The following is a 21,673-nucleotide window of genomic DNA, read 5'->3' on the forward strand; positions in this document are numbered from 1 at the left end:
AGATTTATTATTATTTCAGAGGCACTTAATGTCTTACATTTATATAGCGCCATTTCCCCCTCCAAAGCACTTTACAGTATTTACATACAGGAATGTTTCCCACCACTGTTGAAATGCAGCCATCTGACTAGTACCATCTTCAAAGCACCAACAGTTTGAGACTGAAAAGATTCATCAGTACTTTGTCTTACTAAGATAGTTCAGAATTCCAATTCACAAAGTTCCAACTTGTGCTACTGAAAAGACCTAACAGCTAAAATACAGTATCACAGTGCAATTCTGCAACAGAACTGAGACTTGGATCACTTTCATCAGATTTTTTTTACAATCTTTCATTAGACCAAGTCTATCTCAAAATACTTTAATGTAAGGCCTTTTAAGAATATCATTCTGAAACATCATTCTTTTTTATACTTTCTTTATAAGCCTCTCTTACAATCAAACACAGAATATTTTTCTTTCCTTCCAGTATATTTAGAAACACTAAGTCCTGGCCCTAAGGAGATACAAACATCCTCAGTTTCCATGAACTTCATGGCATCTAAAGGCAAACCTATTCCTTCCTCTTGGTTATGGAGTTGGGATTTTTAATTTTTTTGTTTGTTTTTAGTTTCCAAAATAAATCTCAGATTACACAAAATTCTGTTATTAATCAATTGAATTGTAAAGTACCTTGGGATTGGCTGCTGGGGTGCTATATAAGCGTGCTGTGTGTGGTTTTGCTTGTCAGTGTTAAAAATACATTGAAGTATCCCAAGTCCACTACTTCACTGCAAAGTCTGCCCTAATCACAAGGATAATAGCAAATTTCTCATTTTAGAGATCTTTTTTTTTTTTCCTTTCTCTCTTCAAAAGGCTAATAAAACATCCCTTGCAAGGGAAGAAGTTGCATTTGTGCTGAGAACTTTCACCAAAAAGAAAAAAATAGCTCTCGCATCCGTATTTTCACGGTTACAATTTAAAAAAAGAAAAAGACTACCACCTCACATACTGCATGCTGCTACCTGCTATTTTATGGTTGATGTGAGAATCTGAATGAACAGGGAAAAAAAAATTAGTAAAATGAGATATCTATTTCCTTTCTTGTGGACCAAGCACAAAAATTTATTCTGATACCTTATTGTCTTGAATACACTACACTTCAGAAAGGTTTGTTGATTTTCATTGATGCATTATACTTTGAATCCACTGTGGTCACTAGTTTTTTATACCAGGTTAGCTGTTTGCATTTGAGTACTATGAAAGAATAGTAGTACTGACAGGTATGGGCAAGAACTATGACAAAAGGAAAAATATTAACAGGTAGCAATTTCAACATGAAAGACGATAACTAATCAAACTGGGTAAAAATTAACTGACAGGAGTGCATCCAACCAAGTACATTTGAATTTTATAAAAAAAGTGGGTTTGTTTTTAATCTAAACCCTTGGTAAAAGATGCACAGAGAACAGATTTATTGCATATTTTATGCATGCCTTCATGTAGTGCATTCCTATATTATATCTTATATGGAACACTAAAAAACTACTAGACCTTCACTGTACAACGCACATTGTAAATTTTTGTTTTAAAGCCTAAACAGCAATTCAGTTTGAGCTATGCCTTCCTATTCCATGATCACAAAAATCACCTTGCTGCATTTCTGCTTGTCAAAGTCACATGGCAACCACAGTAGTCATTTGTATGGAAAAAGTGGTAACAGTAAACTGTTTAAACTCTGTTTAAACAGAGTGAACCAAACTCTTTTTAAAGAGTTTGGTTTCTTCAAAGGGATTTGGCAGCTGGAACAAGAAAACCAGCAGGACCTAGAGATTCTTAGACAACAGCGAGAAGCACTGGTGAATAATTTGTATCAGAAATCAAGAAACCTCATGACAAATAAGATAATAAATGTGAAGGACGAAAGCATCATTCTAGTCTTCACACTCTAGAAGACCAAACATAGAAGTACCATTACGACTTAACTTTCAAACTCAGACCCAAAGGGCAGCCAAAACCATGAGGAGATCTGACTTTCTGAAGAGGGAGAAAAGGAAGAACTTAGAAAAACCAAATGCTGTATTACAGGACTGAACACACACACAACAGACAACAGTTTGCTCTTTTACAGATTAACATTTTTGAGTCCATTCTAACCCCTACTGATTTCAAGAGAAGAACGACTGGACCCACATTCTTTTCTCTGATTCTACTTGTGGGAGCCATTCATTTCTTCAGAACTGAAAACATGTACAAGGTTGTTTGAGACAAGGAACACCACTTTTCCCTTTTTTTTTTTTTCAGTCCTTTCCTCCCTCAACCTCCTCTCAAGTCTTCATTACCATAATATTTATCTGACAGAAAAACGGCAGCTAAGGTGGGGAAAGGATGAAGCTCTTGCTAAATTTGGAGAGATGGGATTGCTGAGCAGTAGAGAGAATTGCATGAACAGCCAGATGTTAAAGAGAATCCAAAATCCAGCAAAGAACAAGCTTAATTTTTTTAGCAGAGGGAATTAGTTTTGTCTTTTTGGTTCAGTCCATTCTTTATCAGCAAGGGCGTATCGGTTACATATCAAGGCTTGGTCAAGGAAAAGGCTCTTTCATTTAACAGGGCACAGATCTGAAGATGGGAGAACGTCCTGCACCACGTGAGATAACTTAGAAATATGCATAGAACAGAGCAAAAATCCAAGACTGCTTTGCAGGAACAAGAGAGGTAGCAACCCTAATTTTAATAGGGCTTTTCACTGAAGGGAAAGAAGGTCTACAAAAGTCAAATCAGCTGATTTCAAATGGTTTGCATCCCAGGATGAATCAGGTTACACTGATTTAAGCCCAATTTAATTTAGGCAGGTTTTTAAACCACAAGAATAAGGACATTCTTAGTACATATGAATAATTAAACCAACATATACACAATTAGCAATATCCTACATAATAGTAAACGCTTAACAGCTTGTTTTGGGTTATCCTAGTTAATTTGTTAAAAAAACAAGCTGAGCAGTTTTATTGTACAGTGTCTGTCACTCTACACACTTCCTGTAATCACCAGTCTCTGAAGCAGTTCAGTTCATGACTTTAAGATCCAAATTCAACTGTGTCTTCAGTTATTTTCTTGAACTCGTAGTTTCCTCTGCCATCCATATGCAAGTAAAACTGAAATAAAAGCGCATGTTATCAACCACCTAGAAATTACCAGTTGTATAAATGCCTAAAGAAATTATATTTTTAAGTACTTTTAATGCAAAATCTTGAACTCAGCAAGCCAGAGGGTAAGCTTTTCCCACCTCATGTTTTTCATTAAATTCAGTTGCCTCTTGAAAAAAAATTTAAACTGATTTTGTTCATATCATCCAGTCTGTTAATGGTCACACCTAGACTTAACACTGCTATCTTGGGATTTGTGACAGTATACTTAAGGTACACATTGATCCCTGTGTATTAATTCAGTATTTTTTCCCATACATACAGTCTGTCTGCATAAAAAGTAATAACAATAGTAAAATCTTAATTTGGAAGAAAAGAAGTCCATGTATTAGATACGAACTTTTTTTTTTTTTAATGTGTAGATATAGTAGGTATCTTGAAAGCAAAAACTCCATACTGTTTACTTGGATTACAGTTCAAGCATTTCTTTGAGACTAAGAAAGAAGACTTAAGTATCTAGTGAGCCTTTCACATTTGTGAGGCTACTTTTACAGATACATTTAAGGATTTTTGGTTACTTTTCCCTTCCTAACTAGAAGCATAAGAATATTTCAAAGAGTGCAACTGGATTATGAAAGTAAAGGGTTTTTTAAAAAAAAAAAAAACCAGAACATGACGTATTCGGATGTAAAATAAGAACACCTTGAATTGTAAAGTCAATTTAATAGAAAGCCAAATAAAACCCCTACCACCTACAGATATCCTTAGCAAAAGCAAAGACTACATACATCATGATGTTTCCAGAGTGACTTTCTGTGGGAGACAGTGAAGAGAGTGATGCCAACCTACATGAAGAAAATATACACAATATAGAAGTTAATTTTTCTCATGGGTTAGGTGGTGTTTATTTTTCAGCAAGATCTGAGCTGATCACCAAACCTGGTGATTGAAAGAAATGTACCTTAACAGCAAAAAAAACAACCCCACAAAAGCTATTAATGAATCAAAAACTCGAAGTGAAAATTTAAAGGTGAATAATCTTCCTTTGCTTCTTTGCAACTCAGTTAATTATGCATCCCTAACAGTAGCACCAATCAAAGGACAAAATTACTCTGATGATAAAACGGTAACATTTTTTTCTTTCTGCAAGGACAGCTTAACCAGGAACTCTATTTTCTCAGTAACATGCAGTAGCCCCTAGGCAACAGTAACTCTAACACAAAAGTACAAATGAACATTCAAATTAACAGAATATAAAGAATATGCAAAACAGAATTAGAAAATTGTCAACGTATTGGTATTAATGTGGTAAAACTATTTCAATAAGTAATGTCCATTCTTTTGCAGACTCCTAATCTAGTGTCAGTTCACTACTAAGGAAGGATCCTTAAGTTCCAACTTCAAGTTTTAAGCACAAATTTCAGTGGATGCACAGCTTTGCTCCATTACCATTCTGAGGATACTGCTACTCAATAATTAATGTTATTTCAAGCCCATTTTTTCCCAAGCTAGGGGTGTGAAATCCAATCTTATTGCTATTTCAAATGGCACTACATAGAATCCAAAAAGGTAAGTATAAGAGGGAAAGGAAAACTGTATTTAATATCACCATGTTTATCTTAGAGTGCTTGGCTTTTCATAACTCAAGAGAGATGGAAATGCTAGTTTCCCACCTTTCACTTCTGTTGCCCTGGCCAAAAGAAACCTCTTTAACAATAAAAAAAGTATAAAATTTTAGATTAGTTAATCTTCACTTGACATGCTAAGAGTTTATCTAGAAAAGTACTGTTACTTAACAGTTAGTAAAAGCTCTTTGATGTACAGAGGCCACATGTAAATTTAAATTACCTTAAAACTACAAAAAAATTATTGAATTCTAGTGTGCATACAGGGCCCTTGCATACCCTTCTAAGCTTTTTTTTGTTTGGTTCTTTGTTTGTGGTTTTTTTTTAATTTGCACTAGGCATGAGAAAGAGTGCACCTTGTATAATTTTAAGTTTCCTGTTAACATACACAGTTATAAACACAGAAACAAAGAGCTTACCCTTCGGCAGTGGCTGTAAATGTAGCCTTCTACATCAACGCTAACAGCACTGGTGCATTCATCCAGAATTGCAAACTGGGGCTTATGATAAAATAACCTTGCCATCTGGAATGCAAACCAAAAAGCTACTGTGGACACAGAACTACAACAAATAATGCAGTGTTAGAAGTTAAACTAAGAATTAGTATCCAAAAATTTACTGTGACAAGGGACTTTCTTTTAATTTGGCACCCACTGAAGCCTGAAAATCTGCGCTCTGTGTTTTTTGAAAAACAAATTACCTTAGAACTTCTGTTTATATAATCAAAGTATAAGGCATGGTAAAAGGTCAATATTTCTTATTAAATTTTGTGTACAATAGGTTCTATTTGAGGTTGTTTTCACAGTATTCAGGTATTTCACATTTCGATGGTCTCCAAGTAAAATACTTATATTTAGTAAACAAAATTCGCTTACAATTCAGGTTACATTTCCAACCTTTGTCAGGTATTTGTTAAGTATTTATGCTTTTGAGACGTACTGCCATTCTCTGTTTTTCTCCCCCGCTGAGTACATCCATCCAATCCTGAACACTATCCCAGCCTCCTTCACGTTCCAAGATTTGACCCAGCTGGACATTATCCAAGTACTCTTTCAGCACCTTTTATTGAAACAGGAATGACAAATAGAGCTTAAGTGAACTTAATAAAGAAATTATAGAAAAATGTTATAAAGGGTTATACTATTATACTGGTGCCCTATCAATCCTAATAAATATTAAAAACAAACTACATTTTAATAACAATTTCAGTATTTTAAAATCTGAAGCATTACTTATCAAGACAATAACTCAACTACCCAAGACAAAGGCTTAATGAACTAATGATCATTACCTGGTCAGAAATCCCTTTCTTTCTCTGATCTTCTAAAGTATCTGGATATATAACTTGATCTCTGAGTGTTCCAAGTGTCATATATGGTCTCTGAGATACAAGTAGGAAAAAAAAAAGTTCATCAAATATTTCTAAACATAGTCAAAGTAAGAAGAAAGAACACTATTGTCAATTGAAGTACTTGGCCTCACCTGGGGAACATAGAACAACTTTCCTCTTACAGGTTTTGTTAAACGCCCACCAAACAAAGGCCACAACTGCGACAAGAAAAAGGTTTAAACTTGATCAAAAAAGTCCGATTACAACAGTGCTTTGGGTTCTCCCCTGTTTCTTTTTAAAAAGTCCCCTTACCTCACCAAGAACACGAAAAAGTGAGCTCTTCCCACACCCATTTGGCCCACAAATCAGAACATTTGCACCAGATCGAACCTAAAAATGCAAAGCAAACACATTAAAAGGGTATTGAGAAAGAATTTCTGAAAGCTTCTACAAATAAGCCAAGCTAGTATCCTCGTAGGCTTGTACACAGTACTTTCATAATGAGTAATTTCAACCAATAATTAATTCTTTTCCAACTGGTTTAACACCAACTGCAGCTGGAAGAAAACACTTGTAACAATAAAAACATTTTTTGGGAAAATAGCTTATGGACTTTTTTTAAAAACTAACATGACAATTTTGTTCAAATTTAAGCATACCACATAAGCACCTCTCTATTTTGATTTCCACATTTTTTTATAAATCAGATTACCTCTGAAATTATCATCTTCACTTTAGGATTTTATATGAATATAGTTTTCTACAATATTAAAAAAAACTTACCTCGAAGTTAAGGTCTTGAATCAAAACATCTCCATTAGGTGTCACCAATGGAACATGATCAAACCTATTTGTATTGCAACATTTAAAAAAAAAAAAAAAAGAGCAGTTGCCTAAAAGCAGCTAATACTGCACGTTTCCTTAGAGATTTAAGGAATAGGGCAAGACTTTACCAGTACTTTTTTCAGTCCCAGTTTCCAACTATTAACAGCTAAAGAAGTTCTTGAACCCAAAGTGGTACACTGGTGTTTAACAAACATCCGCAGATTATATTTTTTCCCTCATGTATTATTTTTCTGAAGCATTTGGTCTCCAAATCATCTTGTGGATATAAAACTACATTTAAGGATGCATTTCATTTTAAACCTGCTAGTGGAAGTGTAATCTGTTGTGGTTTAGGTTCAGCTGGCCACTAAAATGAATGACAGTTCTAGGATACAAAAATGAATGCTCAGCTCCCTCTGGTTTTTTGGTTGTTGTTGTGTTTTTCTTTTTAACTAAAATAATAAAAATACCTTTATCATCTCCTTTCCCTCTTCCTCCCCCCTTTCCCCTTTGCTCCACTATGTGCTTCTCACACTGACCAGATTGAGGCTATCTAATCTCTTAACTGGCTTTGCTTTATACCTTTTATATAGTACTACTCTGTCAATACCATGCTCCAAAGTCTGCAAAGAAGTGAGGAATTGATTGCTACTTGAGTACGTCAGTGAACTGTCCAAGTATACAGAAATACAAGCAGATATTTTGAAACTGAATACAGACTTGCTCTGGATTTTTACAGCTAAATTATACCACTGAATAAAATCTGTAACCAATGTATTTCTAAGAAGAAATTTGATGAAGTGTTAACAAAATGGTCTGGGAAGTCATGTTGCAAATGACAGCAGGAAATGTTACCAAAAAGGCTATGTCTAGACAGCATGAGAGGACAAGGATTGACTTACAGAATAGAAACGCTGAGTGGGAGGTGTGGTGGAATTATTTGCAAATAAACTATAGCACAACAGAAATTGCAAACTGTAATAGTATGTATTAAAAGCTCTATTAATAGTGGTAGAGGGAAAGACTTAAAGCCAGACTACATAACATAATACTGAAGTTGTGGAAACTTTTTAAACATACTTGATAAGGTTATCAGTGTTGATGATTTCTCCAGATCCAGGTATCAAAGGCAAAGCTTGCTTTTTATCTGCATCTTAAATTAAGAAAAAAAAGTATTAGAGGCTGGAAAACACTACACAGAGCTGCAAATACTGCATATTGCATCACATTTACCTTTTTCTTGTGATACCATAGTGCGCTGATATTTGCCAGTATTCAAGTCCTTCAGAACCTGCATTAGTTCTGTAATTCGAGCTGTGAAACTAAAAAAAGCCAAAACAAAACACCTGTAAGTAATTAGTCTTTAGAAATCCATAGCAGCTCTAATGAGTACTTTGTTAAACCATCAAAATGACAAAGTTATTCAACCCAGCATAGAAACAGGATGTTTACATTCTAAGAGTTGCACTGACGTTGTCCAATATTCAGAACATTACAAGAAACTTTTCCTGTAATAGCCAAATATTTGATAACTTTTCTTCTTAAGACATTAAAAAAATTTTTTTGGTAAATAATCAATACACAGTTGATTTATGAGCATTTCACAATGTCTTTTCAATTAAATATTCAAAATGTATGCTGCTACCACTCGGATATGAAATTACTAGTGGTTGTAACTAGCATGTCTTCGGATAGGTTTTCAGCATAAAATGTTTTTAATTTCTAGATTTTTAGGGTGCTGCGATGAACAAAGCACATCATAAGCTCATTTCATTCTACAGTCAGCTTCTTAAAATGAGATGAGAAACAGCAACAACATATCTTTAAGAAAGATTATACAACTACTATTAAGCTTACCCAGCCAATCTTGTCATTTCACGGCCTGCTAGGACTATTCTGCCCAAAGCTTGAGACATTCTCAGTAACATTCTTCCACTTTGGTAGTAATCCTAGAGTAGAAGAAAGTTTCTTTACGCGGACTAACAAAATCAAAATTCAGAAAATTGTTTTAATTCTATTCTATTTACCTCCAAAAGTTCTGCATGAGTACTATTCTGATGACGAGGATCAGCCAGGTTCAAAAATGGACGACTAACAACCAGGTAACCAACCACAGTGGCAAGGTCTGCAGTTTAAGAGTAAATATTAAGCTATACATTAATTGAAGCAATAAGAAAAAAAGAGAATTCTCAGGTAAAAAGCTTAGCACTGTTACTTATAGCAATCCATTAGCAGTAGACAAACACTTACATTTGGCAATGATAGTATCAATGAAACCCATAGAGAACCGGAACAGGATGAAATTATGCAAGTGTTCCACCTGGTAAGTTACAGAAGAAGAAAAAGGTTAAGCTCTATCAGTACCTGTTTTACTGTCTTTTATTATTTTACAGACGTTTGATTCCATACTTATTTTTCAGTAAATCACAGAATCCTCAACACGCCTGCAACTGTGACAAGCGCTACACAAGTGTCCCTGCTGGCAAAGCCTTGCACTCTAGAGCCAAACAACCTACACTTGAAACTAAGCAGTGAGAGAACAGTAACTGTGGTGGATGAAAATGAGGTAAGTGGCAAGAGAAACACCATTCTATAAGAAACTTGTGTTCTGCTTATAGCCTACTAATTAATTTTTAAACCTGGTGACTGTAGCAGCATAAACACCAAGCCACTACAATTCAATTTATATTAATATATGTCAAGAATCACCATGACAAAATTAATTAAAGCTTTGTTTAAGATGTTTTAAAAGATAAAAGAAGTCCTACCAGTTTACGGAACGTTTTGTGAATAGTCTGTTTTTCTCTCAAGTTCCCATTGTAGAAAGCAATTTCTTCACTAAAAAAGCGAAAACAAAAACCCATCAGGAATGCAACCTCATTTTGTTACGGACAGTCTTTGAAAAAGTGAACCATAAAACACAGGAATTTCAGTTACGTTATGAAATAAGAGTTTGTACTTTTTCACAATAGTGGAACATAAGCTTATTATACACCAGCTATAGTTTGTCTTTTGAATTGGGAATACAATGCACATACAAATTACTTAATAATAATCTGCATAAAGAGGCAAACACATAGCTCAGAACTGATAGCATCAGAATTTCAAAATATATTTTAACACAGCTTCCCTTTACACCACAGTATTACTGCGTCTCTTCCACCTTGACATCCAAGTAAATCTATACCTGTTTGTAATAAGCCGTGAGTTGACGTATCTGTACTCCCCTTCATATTTTTGTTCTATAACAGTCATCTTGCCAATTGGTCTCCTTAAACGTGTAAGGAAAAAACCTGAAATAATCAAGTATGCCATCATGCTAGCTGGACCCTGTGAATATCAGAAAAGAATACAGGCTTACCATCTAGATAGTCTCAAATTGCAACATTTGTATTCAAAATACACAGAAAGCATGCATCCTTTCATTCTTGCCTCCTGTGTGTTTACATTACCAATTCAATTACTATTGTCATTCCCACTGTTTTCCTTTCTTTTGTGCTGTAGATATTTTCACTGATTTTACTAATTCTCTATCCCCAGATGGCCTTCCCATCCCAGACTCCTACTCAAGTTTTTACCACCACCCAGTGCAATTTCCGTGTCCTGCTGTCCTACCTTATTTCATTAATATCCTGGTCCTTTCCTCTCCTTCATTTCTACCTACTTTTTCTTTTTTTTTTTTTTTTTTTTTTTTTTCCTATATTGCTACATTGTCATAGCAGTCAATATTTCAATCCCATTCCCGTCTTTGATCCATTCATCTCCAACACATTTCTCGCTTCTCTCAAGCAGCCCTGGTAGGGATCTCTCATTATTCAGGATCCTAAGCTTCAGTAGACCAGGGCTGCCAAATCACATGCTTAAATATTACTGAAGTGCGGCACGGCATAAAACCAAAAGGTATAAACTCAATTTGGCATAAACTGCTTGTATTAACAGAGAGCAATGCAAAGACATCTGAAACTGGAAAAGTTACCTAGGTTCAGCTAAGCCTTACTGCAGTCTGTTTCAAGAAAAATCTACATCACAGGTCCCAGAGATACTTCTTGTCAAACCTTGAACGTTTTCGATAACACATCATCTTAATAAGCCGAAGAATTATTTCTGAAATGATTCAGCTTACTGGGGGAATATAATGGTTATACAGCTCAATGCAAGCAATGGCTCCCTTGCCTCCCAGAGGCTGCAAAAAACCCAGACAACTTATTTTCTCCCTTAAATGGAAGTCATACAAGATATAAGCATCCAGAGGGTACTGTACTAAATGGGATTCCTAAGTAACTGCTAGAAGAAAATAAAGAACTTTGTTGTTTCTTCAAATTGTTCATCAAATGCCTGCAAACTCTGATTTTTATTTTGCTTGCCTCAAGAAAGAGAGCACTAAGGTATACAAAACACTAAGTGTAAAAACATATTTTCAGTATATCGCTTCAAGTAATGGATGAATCTATCAACACAATCTAGAGTTTTCCTCAGGCTCCAAGCAGATACAAGGCTATAACCAAAGAACAGAAAGTTTGCTTATTATGCTAAAAAAATCCACTCAGTTTACCTGAGCTCCTATTGCACTTGTTAGCTTGAAGATGTACAAAACTATATCTAAGAAGGGCTGTAAGAGAAGCATAGGAAAAAAAAAAATCAGAACACAAACATAGAACAAATATAGAATCATCCAGAAACCACCGACCACCCCAAGTACAGTTATAGCTCCATATTAAAAGCACAATACTGGTTAACACATTATACAAACTAAATGCTAAATCAAAAGGAATCTCAGTCACATGACATTCTACTGAAACATTCACCTAACAACTGAACAGAAAAGCATCGTGATATTCAGATGAAGTAAATACCACACAAAAAAGTACTTCACTATTTTAGGTCTGTAATAACACTCTGTTCACCAAGAGAAGCTGACTAGACCCCATGATTATTTAACTGAAGTGATTGTGATAGTGAGCAGAAGGACAATGCCATATAGCTGGCTATGTACCTGACAGAAGCAACATTCCTATCTGCAAGCATCCTGTTCCACACATTCTCTCTCAAAGCCAGAGCAGCCAAACTACAGGTTTTGTAGCAAGAAGTTTTTGAACACATCAACTTGTATTTTGCTTAATGCTTCTGCTTGTATGAACAATATAGCATCAAAAAAAATTTAGCCTAAAAATTTCAACAGTATTCTACTTCATTACCTAAAATCCCTAAAATTCACACCAGAAACAGAGAGAAATGCTTTTTCCATCACACCTCCCTATCCAAAATAATATTCCTACGTAACTAAAAGCTAGCCATTGGTTTTCTTCTGAAACCTAACTCTAACTGAGAAAGTGCACTCATCACTGCTCAACTGCAAAAGAATGCGGTAAGTTCTTTAAAGGAAAATTTAATACAAATTATAACAACCAACAACAGTGCTTTAGCACAGTTCATGGAAAACATGGGGTGTGAAATAATATGATACCATAAACAACTTTTTTTTAGCACCATGCTCCAAGCAATACACGTATAAACCTAAGCAATTGTTTTGAGCTCTGACATCACATCCTAGATGTCCACAGCTAATACTCAAAGCTCTCTCCGAAAAGACTGACCTTGCTAAGGTTCGAATACAGGTCCACTACGCTGTTGCAGAATTTTTCGACATCCTGTGTAAGGAGTTGATCTGGATTAGCTATTCTGTTGTCCAGATTTCCCATTTTGTAGTACGTATAAGCTCTGAAACAAAACAACAGCTAAGTGGGAGGAAAAAATTAATTACCTGGGATCTCAAACAATTGGAAGCTCCCTGCTTCATACAACTGAGATGGAAAGTAGTTCAAACATTAATTGACTGTATGGGGTCAACACAGCTTGTGCTTCTGCTTGACCAGATCCACATTAAATCCTGCAGAACCGCTTAGGCTTCAGGATGTCCTAGTTGAAGCTCAGACCCATGCTGGTCTATGCATTGCTGCTGCACTTACAAGCTAGAAAAACCTCCCAAACTCTGCATCAGCACACCTGACAACCAAAATTCATTGCAGAAGGACACAAGCAGCTACTCAAGTTCACTCATCCAATTCAGTCTGCAGGATTATTAGCAGGACTATTATATTAAAGCAAATCAAGTACTTTGGAAGCTGACCCAGTAATGGGAGCAGTACAGTGCATTATTTATTTTTTCCCTTCAATTGAGCCAACTTTGCTGGTTTTGTATCTATGTATCAGTATCTATAAAACCTGGATAAGACATTCATCTTTAACTGCATGTTAAATGCAGTTAAATGTTTTTCTAAACAGTATACCTAGCCTATTAAGCACCTTGCTACCTCATTATTATGAAATGATTTGGTTTGATTTTAATCAATTTAGTTTTTAAAACCTTTAGATATTAACAAGGTATTACTTACTTAAGATATTCCTCATAGAGGTATCTGGTAAGTCTTACTCGGAAGCAAAGTTTCAATTCATTTAGACCATACTTCAGGAAGTTATTCACTAAAGAGATCTAAAATAAGAGACAGTATTTCAATATTTAGCTAACAAGATTTATTGTACTTAGATCAGTTTGCAGTGTAAACTGTGCAAATGCTTTAGAACAGGTGAATTCTCCCCTTGAAGTCAATAAGACTTCTAACCCACCTAGGACCAACCATACAGCATCTGCAGGACCACTGATTAGGTTTCTGTCTACATTTTTGGAAACTCCAGTTCCCAGTGGATCTCACCACATCAAAATATTTAATATAAAACTATGTTCATATAGCATATCTTCAGCTCTTCTGATAAGATTTAGAAAAGAGCCACCATTTGACAATCACTAGCTTAAATCGATCAATTAACTTTTAAATATATTGTAAACCAGGTACATTATCTATTAGATAATAACAATTATTTCTATCTGGTGCAGGTCAGAGATGTTGACACGCTGAAGGAAAGTTAAAGGGTGGAAAAAAACATAACAAATCTCAGAAGAAGCTGTAAGAAATATAAAAATTAAAGACTAAAAATAAATCTTCACTTTCAGTGGTGTCAGATGAATCCCAAATCTACAATGTTGAAACATTATCCAATCCATAAGATGTTATTATGCAGTACTACAGACAGAACGTTAAGCTATCAAAATTGTCATCAACAAAACCAACCTGAAAACCTAAAGATATGTCAGAAAAATAGTTGCAATCAATAAGGAAACATGCTGATAAAGTCTCCCAACACACTGGGGCCAGAAAATGAAATGTGTCTTAACACAGACCTGCATGTAAAACAAGTTATTTCCATGGGTTTTAAGACACTCGTTTGAGCTCTTTTTGTCAATTTCTTAATTTACATTTAAAACATGTTCTACTAAAAAGCCAGCACAAGAAAAGCACTTACAGCAGGCATCGCGGCGATAAAGTTGAACAAGTATTTCTTGAAATCTTTTCTGCTGCGGCCAATGATAGCACTGTAAATGACCATCAGCTAAGAGTTAGTTACAAGAGAAACAGGAAAGTATGAACTGGCATGTCTTAAGTGGATAAATTCTCAGTAGACCACACAGAAAAAAAAATCATGGTGGAAATCTGTACTATCAGCTGTAGGATCAAGTAGGGCAGACTTCTGTAAGTTAAGTGATAAGTGACAGACTAATCAATTATCTCCTTTCTGCTCCTGAAGTAACTACCCACATTAAGGGCTCAGACATTCATGGTCCAAGAGTATCAGTTCCTTTCCTTCTTTGCTTTCACAGTTTGTCACAGCAGAGAAGCAAAGCAGTCTTTCCATTCTACAAAGCACTGAAAGCCTCTCCTGAAATACAGTATCGTTTCGAATTCACACTTTAAGACAAATTCTGACTTGCTTCAATTAGCAACACGAGCAATAAAATTAATCAGAGGCCTAGAAAACACTTTCTAAAACAATAAGACTGAAAGCATTGTGTTTATCACTCTGAAGAGCAAACAGCTCTGTAGAAAGAAGTAACAGTTCTAATACCCAAGCAACATGTCTGAGCCTATGACACAGAACCACTATGCTGCTATTCTGAAGTGCCCCTGTGGATGTTCAGATGAACACAAGATTTAGAGTCTTCAGAGTACAAAATGTGACCAAAAGAACTTAAAATCATTTAATAAGTAAATTTTGGTAAAAAAAAAAAACCAACACAAAATTATGTCCAACAGTAGAAAAACAATTGATTAAAAATTATTTTTTTCTTTAAAAAACAAACAACAATCCCCCCCAAAACTGCAACTATACAAGTTTTCCAACTGTTTTATGTAAGTAAGCAAGCTATATGTGTTCTGACAGACTACTTTACCTGCTAAAACACAAGAAAGAATGTTTAAAAGTAACAAGTTTGTAGATACCTTTCAATGACTGTTCCATTTTGAATCATCCAAATATCACAATACGTGCGGACTACCAGCATCACAGCAATAAGCAGCAAATAACCTGTCTAGTACAAAAATAGAAGTGTAACAGTTAAACAATGGATAAAACACACCACTTTTCTGCTAGATACAGTTGGAGCACTTACTAGAAAAGAGTAGCACCCTGCTGCCCCCAGCTAACATAATATTTGCTTACTTTGCAGAAAATACATTAGCATACAATATTTTTAATAAAATACTGATGACATTTTTATGGATAAAGCTTGTCTTTTTAAAAGCTATATTTGGTTGATACACATACTAGAGACATCCTATAAGATGGAGGATTGCAGGGATAAAGAAGTTACTGCTATTCTGAGCCACCTTTCTGCCATAAGCATAGGGTCATATAGGTTTCAAGGAACCTCTGAAAGTCACCTACTCCAACTCCCCACCCAAAACAGGACCACTAGTAACCAGTCATACCTTGTACCACTGATCAAAAATCTTAAAGCTCAACAGTCCAGCCAATTTTCCATCCACCTTTCTGTCCATTCATTCAGCCAATTCTGTTTTGCTACCAAGGTACTAGGGGAGACCATAGTCTCAAGGCCTTGCTAAAAATCAAAGTATCCAACATCCTCTGTTCTTCCCTTACCCACAGAGCCAGTCACCTCATCACTGAAAGCAATCAAGTTAGTAAGGCATGATCTGCCATTCGTAAATCCAGGCTGGCTGTTTGCAGTCACCTTTTTTGTCCTTCATGTGGCCAGAGTTAGCCACAGGATTTGCTCACAGCCTTACTAGGAATATGGCGAGGCTGACCACCCTGTAGCTTCAGTTTTCAAAGACGGGAAAGACGGTTCATTTTTGGGGGATTATCAATGAACTCTTCTGATGGCCACGACCTTTGGAAGCTGATGGAGGCCAGCTCTGTCAGCACTCTCAGAGGCATTCCCATCCATGCTTCCACCTTCCATCGACTTAGTTTTTGTGACTGAGCTGTTGAAGGTCGCTGTTCATCCAGGGTAGATGGCTGCTGTGTTTCCTCTACATTCTGTACACTGGAATTCATTGCTCTTGTGCCTAATGTATGTTCAAGTTCTAATATATTACAGTTCATCACTTAAGTTCTGAGCTCAACTAATGCTCTTTTAAAAAATTCTTACATGTTCTGGAAAGCATGAGAAAGATGCTAAGGCAAACAATGTTATCTTGCTAAATTCTAGCCTGCATAGCTTTCCTGAGATGATGCTAACAGACTTTTTGACAAATTCACTTTCTAATAAGCATTGGCCTAGATATAAGTTACAAAAGAAAAATTATGGATGAACAGCATGCTATTTAAAGACAGGAAACATTTGCACAGAGAAGTGTAATACATCAAATCAGGCAAAACTCAGATGCCCTTCTAAAAGATATGCTACAGACAATAGTTATTAGCTGACAGTAAATGGCTTATCTTGTAATTGAAACCAGAATGCAACTTTTTAGTGATTTAACAACTGAATATCCATGTAGACTTTTATATTAATATGTTGCAATTTTAAAACACGTACTACAATTTAGTCCTATTCAAGTAAAGTACATGCTTTTGTAGAAATTCTGATACGATTGCAAAGGAAAAATTGACTCCAAAAATACTCATTTTTATTTATTACTGCAGGCAATGCTTACCTCTTTACAAAGTGTTCTAGGGACCATTATTTTCAGGATTCGACATATTCTTGCAAGAAACACTCTGTCTACCACTGCTCGCTCCTTCTTCCCCTCTTTCTGCTGCAAATAGAACAAGTGAAACAAGGAAAGTGAGATGTTTTTGGGTAATGTGTTATTTAAATGTTGATCTGGCATTTTCCCTATCCAAGATATTGACAGATACCTTCCTTCTGCAGCATTTGCAGTATTTCCCTCCAATTTAAGACTTCCTCACACAAGTTAAATGAAATGTAATAAATCGGGAGTGTATGCCCTCACAGCTAACAAATCTGAAGCAAGAGAACTAAGCTTTCCAAACAAACTGCAACAGGAAGTAGCTCCTACGATAAGAGCGTTTATTTCAAATGTATGTTAAAAGCGATACACAATGTAGACCACTGCATTAAAACATCCAAATACAACTTACAATACAACCTGTCATGTCTTAATTTGCTTGTCTCTAGAAGACACCATCAGTCAGCATTTTTAAAGACACCTTCCATCATTTCTCTATATCATCAGTGATTTAAACTCCTTGACTGTACAGCCCAAATTTGCTTCAAGTGAAACCAGAGTTTGTTATTCCTTTACTTCTAAAAAACATACAATATGCTCCTTGTGAGCTAAACCTACCAGATTTAAAAACCCTCCTATACTCAAACACCTTTTATTTGGGTCAGTTGCATTTGTTTAGTCCATATAACCCTATCTTCTGTCCTGACTAATCTGAGTACTTTTTAACAAGCTAATAGTCCAGGTATCTTTTCAACAAGCTAATAGTCCAGGTATCTTTTCTTTCTTTCCTTTCACAGTTGTGACATAAGGATTCAGCCCTAAAAACAGACTAAAAGGGTATACATGTGTACTTAAAACAAGTCCTGTCTAATCAACCTAATCCTGCTATTTTGATACACAAGACTCACTCGAAGCATAAGCTGTCAATGCCTACAGTAATACTATGACACACTCAGACGGGGAAACCTAGAAGAAAAGGAGAGAACTGGAACTACGGAGACGGGATAGGGAAGATAAAGAAACTAGCCTGTGATTCACCACTGATCATCTCAGACAATCTTATCAAGCACTCTACTTTTTAATTTCCAAGAATGATTAAATCACAGAAACTTGCACAAAGAGCCCAACTTGATCTCTTCACTTATTGTCTACATATGCAACAAGTGCAAGCTCTGAGCCCCAGCAAACACAAATTTACTCTGAATGTTGTGTGAATAAGCCTACACCTGCTTTCCATGGCAACTATAGTTCTACTCTTTTAATGGCAGGTAGCACAGTCAAGGTCTGGTTAGAAGCTAACATGATGCTTGAATACACCTTTACATTTATCCAGTGCAAGCCTTTTCTTAAGTTTTCAGCAAAGATGGAAGGTATGCAAAATAGTTATCTATTCATACCACCAATATGATCCAATATTTCTAATTATGGGCTCTCCCCTTTGGGCTGTTTTATTTTATTTGAACATGAAACAAAAAACTTGACTTACAGGGATATAAGACATCATTCTCAAATAAATTAATTGACACACAAAATACCAGGGAAATGCCAAAGCTCCTACCAAAAGAAATCGTTAGACTCTACGTCTCTTTCCATACTTTTTTTCTTTTAAATAAAAAGTAAATACAAATCATGTAAGTCATACCAAATCTGAAGGCTGCTGTTTGTTGCTATACATATAACCAAACTTGCAACACTAGTCTTCAAACATTCATGAGGCACAAAGAGATGAAAAAGCACATGGTACACATCAAGCACATATCATTACACAGTCAAACTTCAGCCACATGAGATTAACATGATTATTCCATTTGTTTCACCAATGCAAGTCTGAAAGTACCATTCAAACCATATTTACACCATAGCCATCACTCCATCCAAAACAGAACTACAATTATGGGACTTAAAGTTTTTTTTTTTAAAAAAAGAGTATTAAAACTATTAAAAGTATATTACATGAAGAAAGATTTACCTCACTGTTCTGCAATGCTTGTTTTCCAGTTCTTTTGCTGTAGAGGGAAAAAAGTATTTTACTTGTTATTAACAAATAAAGTATTTTACTTGTTATTAACAGCATTTCTTTGTCTTGATTTCTACTCAGAGGAGAAAAAAATGAAAGCTTGGGATTACATCCCTATCTACTTATTTCAAAGCAGTACAGTGTCTTCACAGCATGGCTACCTTTTGTCAAACTTAAGTGCTGTTTTTATACAATTTAAATGAAACCTTACTCCTCCCAGTTTCACATAGGGAAACTAAGTCTCCCTCTTTCACCATCGAGTTTTGCTTTATGTTGGCTTCTTTATCATGAACTCCTAGCGTTTCTATGTTTCTCACATATACTTGGCAAGCGTGGCTACATGGTTCCACCCACCACAAATGAAAACTACACGAATGCAGGTTCAGCAATCCAAGCAACTCAACTTTGATGTTTCGCATTATCTACTTAAGCCAAACAGATTTGTTTTGCATTATATTTGACTTTCAAATAACACATTTTACTATATATAAATATTATTTGTTCATAAACATGCGCTGCAGGGGAAAAAGTCAGATCCTGTGAAACCAAGTTCCTACAAATGTGTGCACTGGAGGGGGACCTAGTTTTTATTCTGTCCTTTTTCCTTCCCCTGCCTTTTAGGGAACTGTTAGAGAGAGAATATTTATCAACTAGTGCTAACCAAATATCCTAAAGTACAATGCTATTCTTTCTCTCCTTTTAAGAAAGGCAAGCTGACATAAGACAGTTGTAGTTTGTTTTTCTTCTGATCATTCAAGCATCAGATAAGCACATGAAGCTGTTTATGCATTTATGTAGTTTAAAAATGACAGCTAACCATATTAAATTGTAACCTATCATTTCTCAGCCATCATACTAGAACAGTGAGAGCAGGCTGCCTTAAAACTACAATATTCATACACTTTCGAGACAGCACCTAAGAAATTACAGGGAAGGAGATTATGAAAGGCACTGCTCCTTCTGCCTATAACATCAGAACAACTGCAGACTGCCACACAACCAGTTATCCCACAACTTCATCAACAGCATCATTTCACACTTGTGCTTTAAAGTTCTGCAAAGAAAATATCTAGGATGAAATCATGTCTATGAATGTCACTGACCAATGAAGAGAAATAATTATGGAAGGAAGAGGCAAGTTACCAGAAGAATATGAGAAAAGAAGGGAAGGAGGAGACCGTGAAAGTGAGAAGGGAGAGATGCCAGTTTAACAAACACTTAATTAAAAGTAATTGTGAGATGCAAGCCTGAGAGAAAATAAAAATCTTGTAAGACTACTTGTGCAAAAAGACAGGACAAAGAACATGAAGGGCAACAGAGGGCAGATTTGGGGAGAAACAACTTAATAAAAGTTCAGAAGGGATATAACACTTAATCAGGCCACGACAGAAGTACATCTGTAGAAACGGTAACAGTGTGCAAAGCCAAAAAAAAAAAAAAGAATCTAGTTAGAGACTACATCCTGGTGACGTAGGACCAAGGTATTGCTGGTACAAGAAACTTCTCAATACATGCTGAAGTTTTTCAAAGTACAAAAGATTGACCTATTTTTTTAAAGACTGTCCTTTAGTATGGATCAGTCCAATCACATCTGGTTTGGGACTAAGAGAAAAGTAGTATTCTTAGGTGGGAATAAGTTGTTATCAAAGTATGTGGGAATTACCCTAGATGATTCACGACTTGCTGTAATGCAACAGGAAAGTATGCTGCTCTTCCAGATATGCTATAAGAATTCCTAGCTTTATTGCTTCAAGGCCTGCCAATGTTTGAAGTCACAACACTCATAATACACAACTACTTCAGCTTTAAAAGGATCAGAAGTGAATACATTAAAATAGTACTATATTAAGATGATGATGCCCAGAATTATTGTGACAGTTGAATACCTTTGATGTATTTATTCATACATGTTTTTCCTACAGTAGCTGTTAAGAGAAATTCAGCAGCTGAAACTAATGAACTGAGCTGAAACTGATTATCCATTAAAGATAAAGGAAGGACTGTTCAGAAATAGTGATGTTATATTTAATTATGAACCCATATTTAATTAGAATTTATACTTATAAAGTTTAAAATAAAAATTAAGTATTTGTAAATTGAAAACCTAATGAAAAAAAGAGCTTTAACAGTGTTTTGTTCTCTTTTTTCTAAAAAAATTCATGCAAGCTCAAAACAAGACTAATACATCACTAACAAAGGAAACTATCTTATATATTAAGTATGGATTACCTAGAAGCAGAGAAATAAATGACACTACATAGCTCCAAAAACGTTGCTCTTGCCATTAAAAAAACCCAAATTAATCCATTGTTATTTTAACAAGTAAAACCATTTTACTTTCAACAAAAGACTGTGTCGTAGTTCTGCCTGGAATAAAACTTACACAGGCCAATTACTACAGAACTTTTCCTTCTCAAGAGTCTCATTTTTTCACTCTGATACCTATTGGCAATACTCCAGACTCCATTATAATACTGTAGAACTTTTTTGTGAGAATTATGGTTACATTCTCATTGAATTTAAAGACTAAATAACACCCTCAATTAGTCAGCAAGAATACAAGACTATCTGGTTACAGCAGAGACCTCTAACACTTGGAATAGACTCAAGCTCTCTATTATTCCAGATGTCTCATTTACTTAATGCTGGAGCATCACAAGCCTTATTGGTGAAGGAAGGTAAGGGCTACACGCTGTCCA

General features: G+C 35.5%; 1 protein-coding gene across 2 annotated transcripts in view; it reads right to left on the minus strand.

The window, feature by feature from the left end:
• Positions 1 to 21,673, minus strand: part of ABCD3 (ATP binding cassette subfamily D member 3) — a 32,945-nt gene continuing 11,272 nt past the window's right edge. The window contains exons 2-23 of one of the 2 annotated variants that reach the window (XM_074151836.1): positions 18,927 to 18,963; positions 16,922 to 17,020; positions 15,242 to 15,330; positions 14,268 to 14,337; positions 13,301 to 13,398; positions 12,503 to 12,626; positions 11,461 to 11,517; positions 10,096 to 10,238; positions 9,677 to 9,746; positions 9,159 to 9,228; positions 8,936 to 9,033; positions 8,766 to 8,857; positions 8,142 to 8,230; positions 7,989 to 8,061; positions 6,867 to 6,930; positions 6,396 to 6,473; positions 6,236 to 6,301; positions 6,045 to 6,134; positions 5,693 to 5,812; positions 5,173 to 5,277; positions 3,917 to 3,973; positions 1 to 3,137 (exon numbers count right to left, since the gene is read on the minus strand). In XM_074151836.1, the coding sequence (XP_074007937.1) occupies positions 3,060 to 3,137; positions 3,917 to 3,973; positions 5,173 to 5,277; positions 5,693 to 5,812; positions 6,045 to 6,134; positions 6,236 to 6,301; positions 6,396 to 6,473; positions 6,867 to 6,930; positions 7,989 to 8,061; positions 8,142 to 8,230; positions 8,766 to 8,857; positions 8,936 to 9,033; positions 9,159 to 9,228; positions 9,677 to 9,746; positions 10,096 to 10,238; positions 11,461 to 11,517; positions 12,503 to 12,626; positions 13,301 to 13,398; positions 14,268 to 14,337; positions 15,242 to 15,330; positions 16,922 to 17,020; positions 18,927 to 18,963 (1,867 nt within the window). In that variant the 3' untranslated portion in view covers positions 1 to 3,059. Of the gene's footprint in view, positions 3,138 to 3,916; positions 3,974 to 5,172; positions 5,278 to 5,692; positions 5,813 to 6,044; positions 6,135 to 6,235; positions 6,302 to 6,395; positions 6,474 to 6,866; positions 6,931 to 7,988; positions 8,062 to 8,135; positions 8,231 to 8,765; positions 8,858 to 8,935; positions 9,034 to 9,158; positions 9,229 to 9,676; positions 9,747 to 10,095; positions 10,239 to 11,460; positions 11,518 to 12,502; positions 12,627 to 13,300; positions 13,399 to 14,267; positions 14,338 to 15,241; positions 15,331 to 16,921; positions 17,021 to 18,926; positions 18,964 to 21,673 lie in introns of both variants that reach the window. The other variant, XM_074151837.1, reaches the window with a different exon arrangement.

Source organism: Numenius arquata, chromosome 8 (assembly GCF_964106895.1).
Source record: "Numenius arquata chromosome 8, bNumArq3.hap1.1, whole genome shotgun sequence".
In the NCBI taxonomy this organism is placed as follows: Eukaryota; Metazoa; Chordata; class Aves; order Charadriiformes; family Scolopacidae; genus Numenius; species Numenius arquata.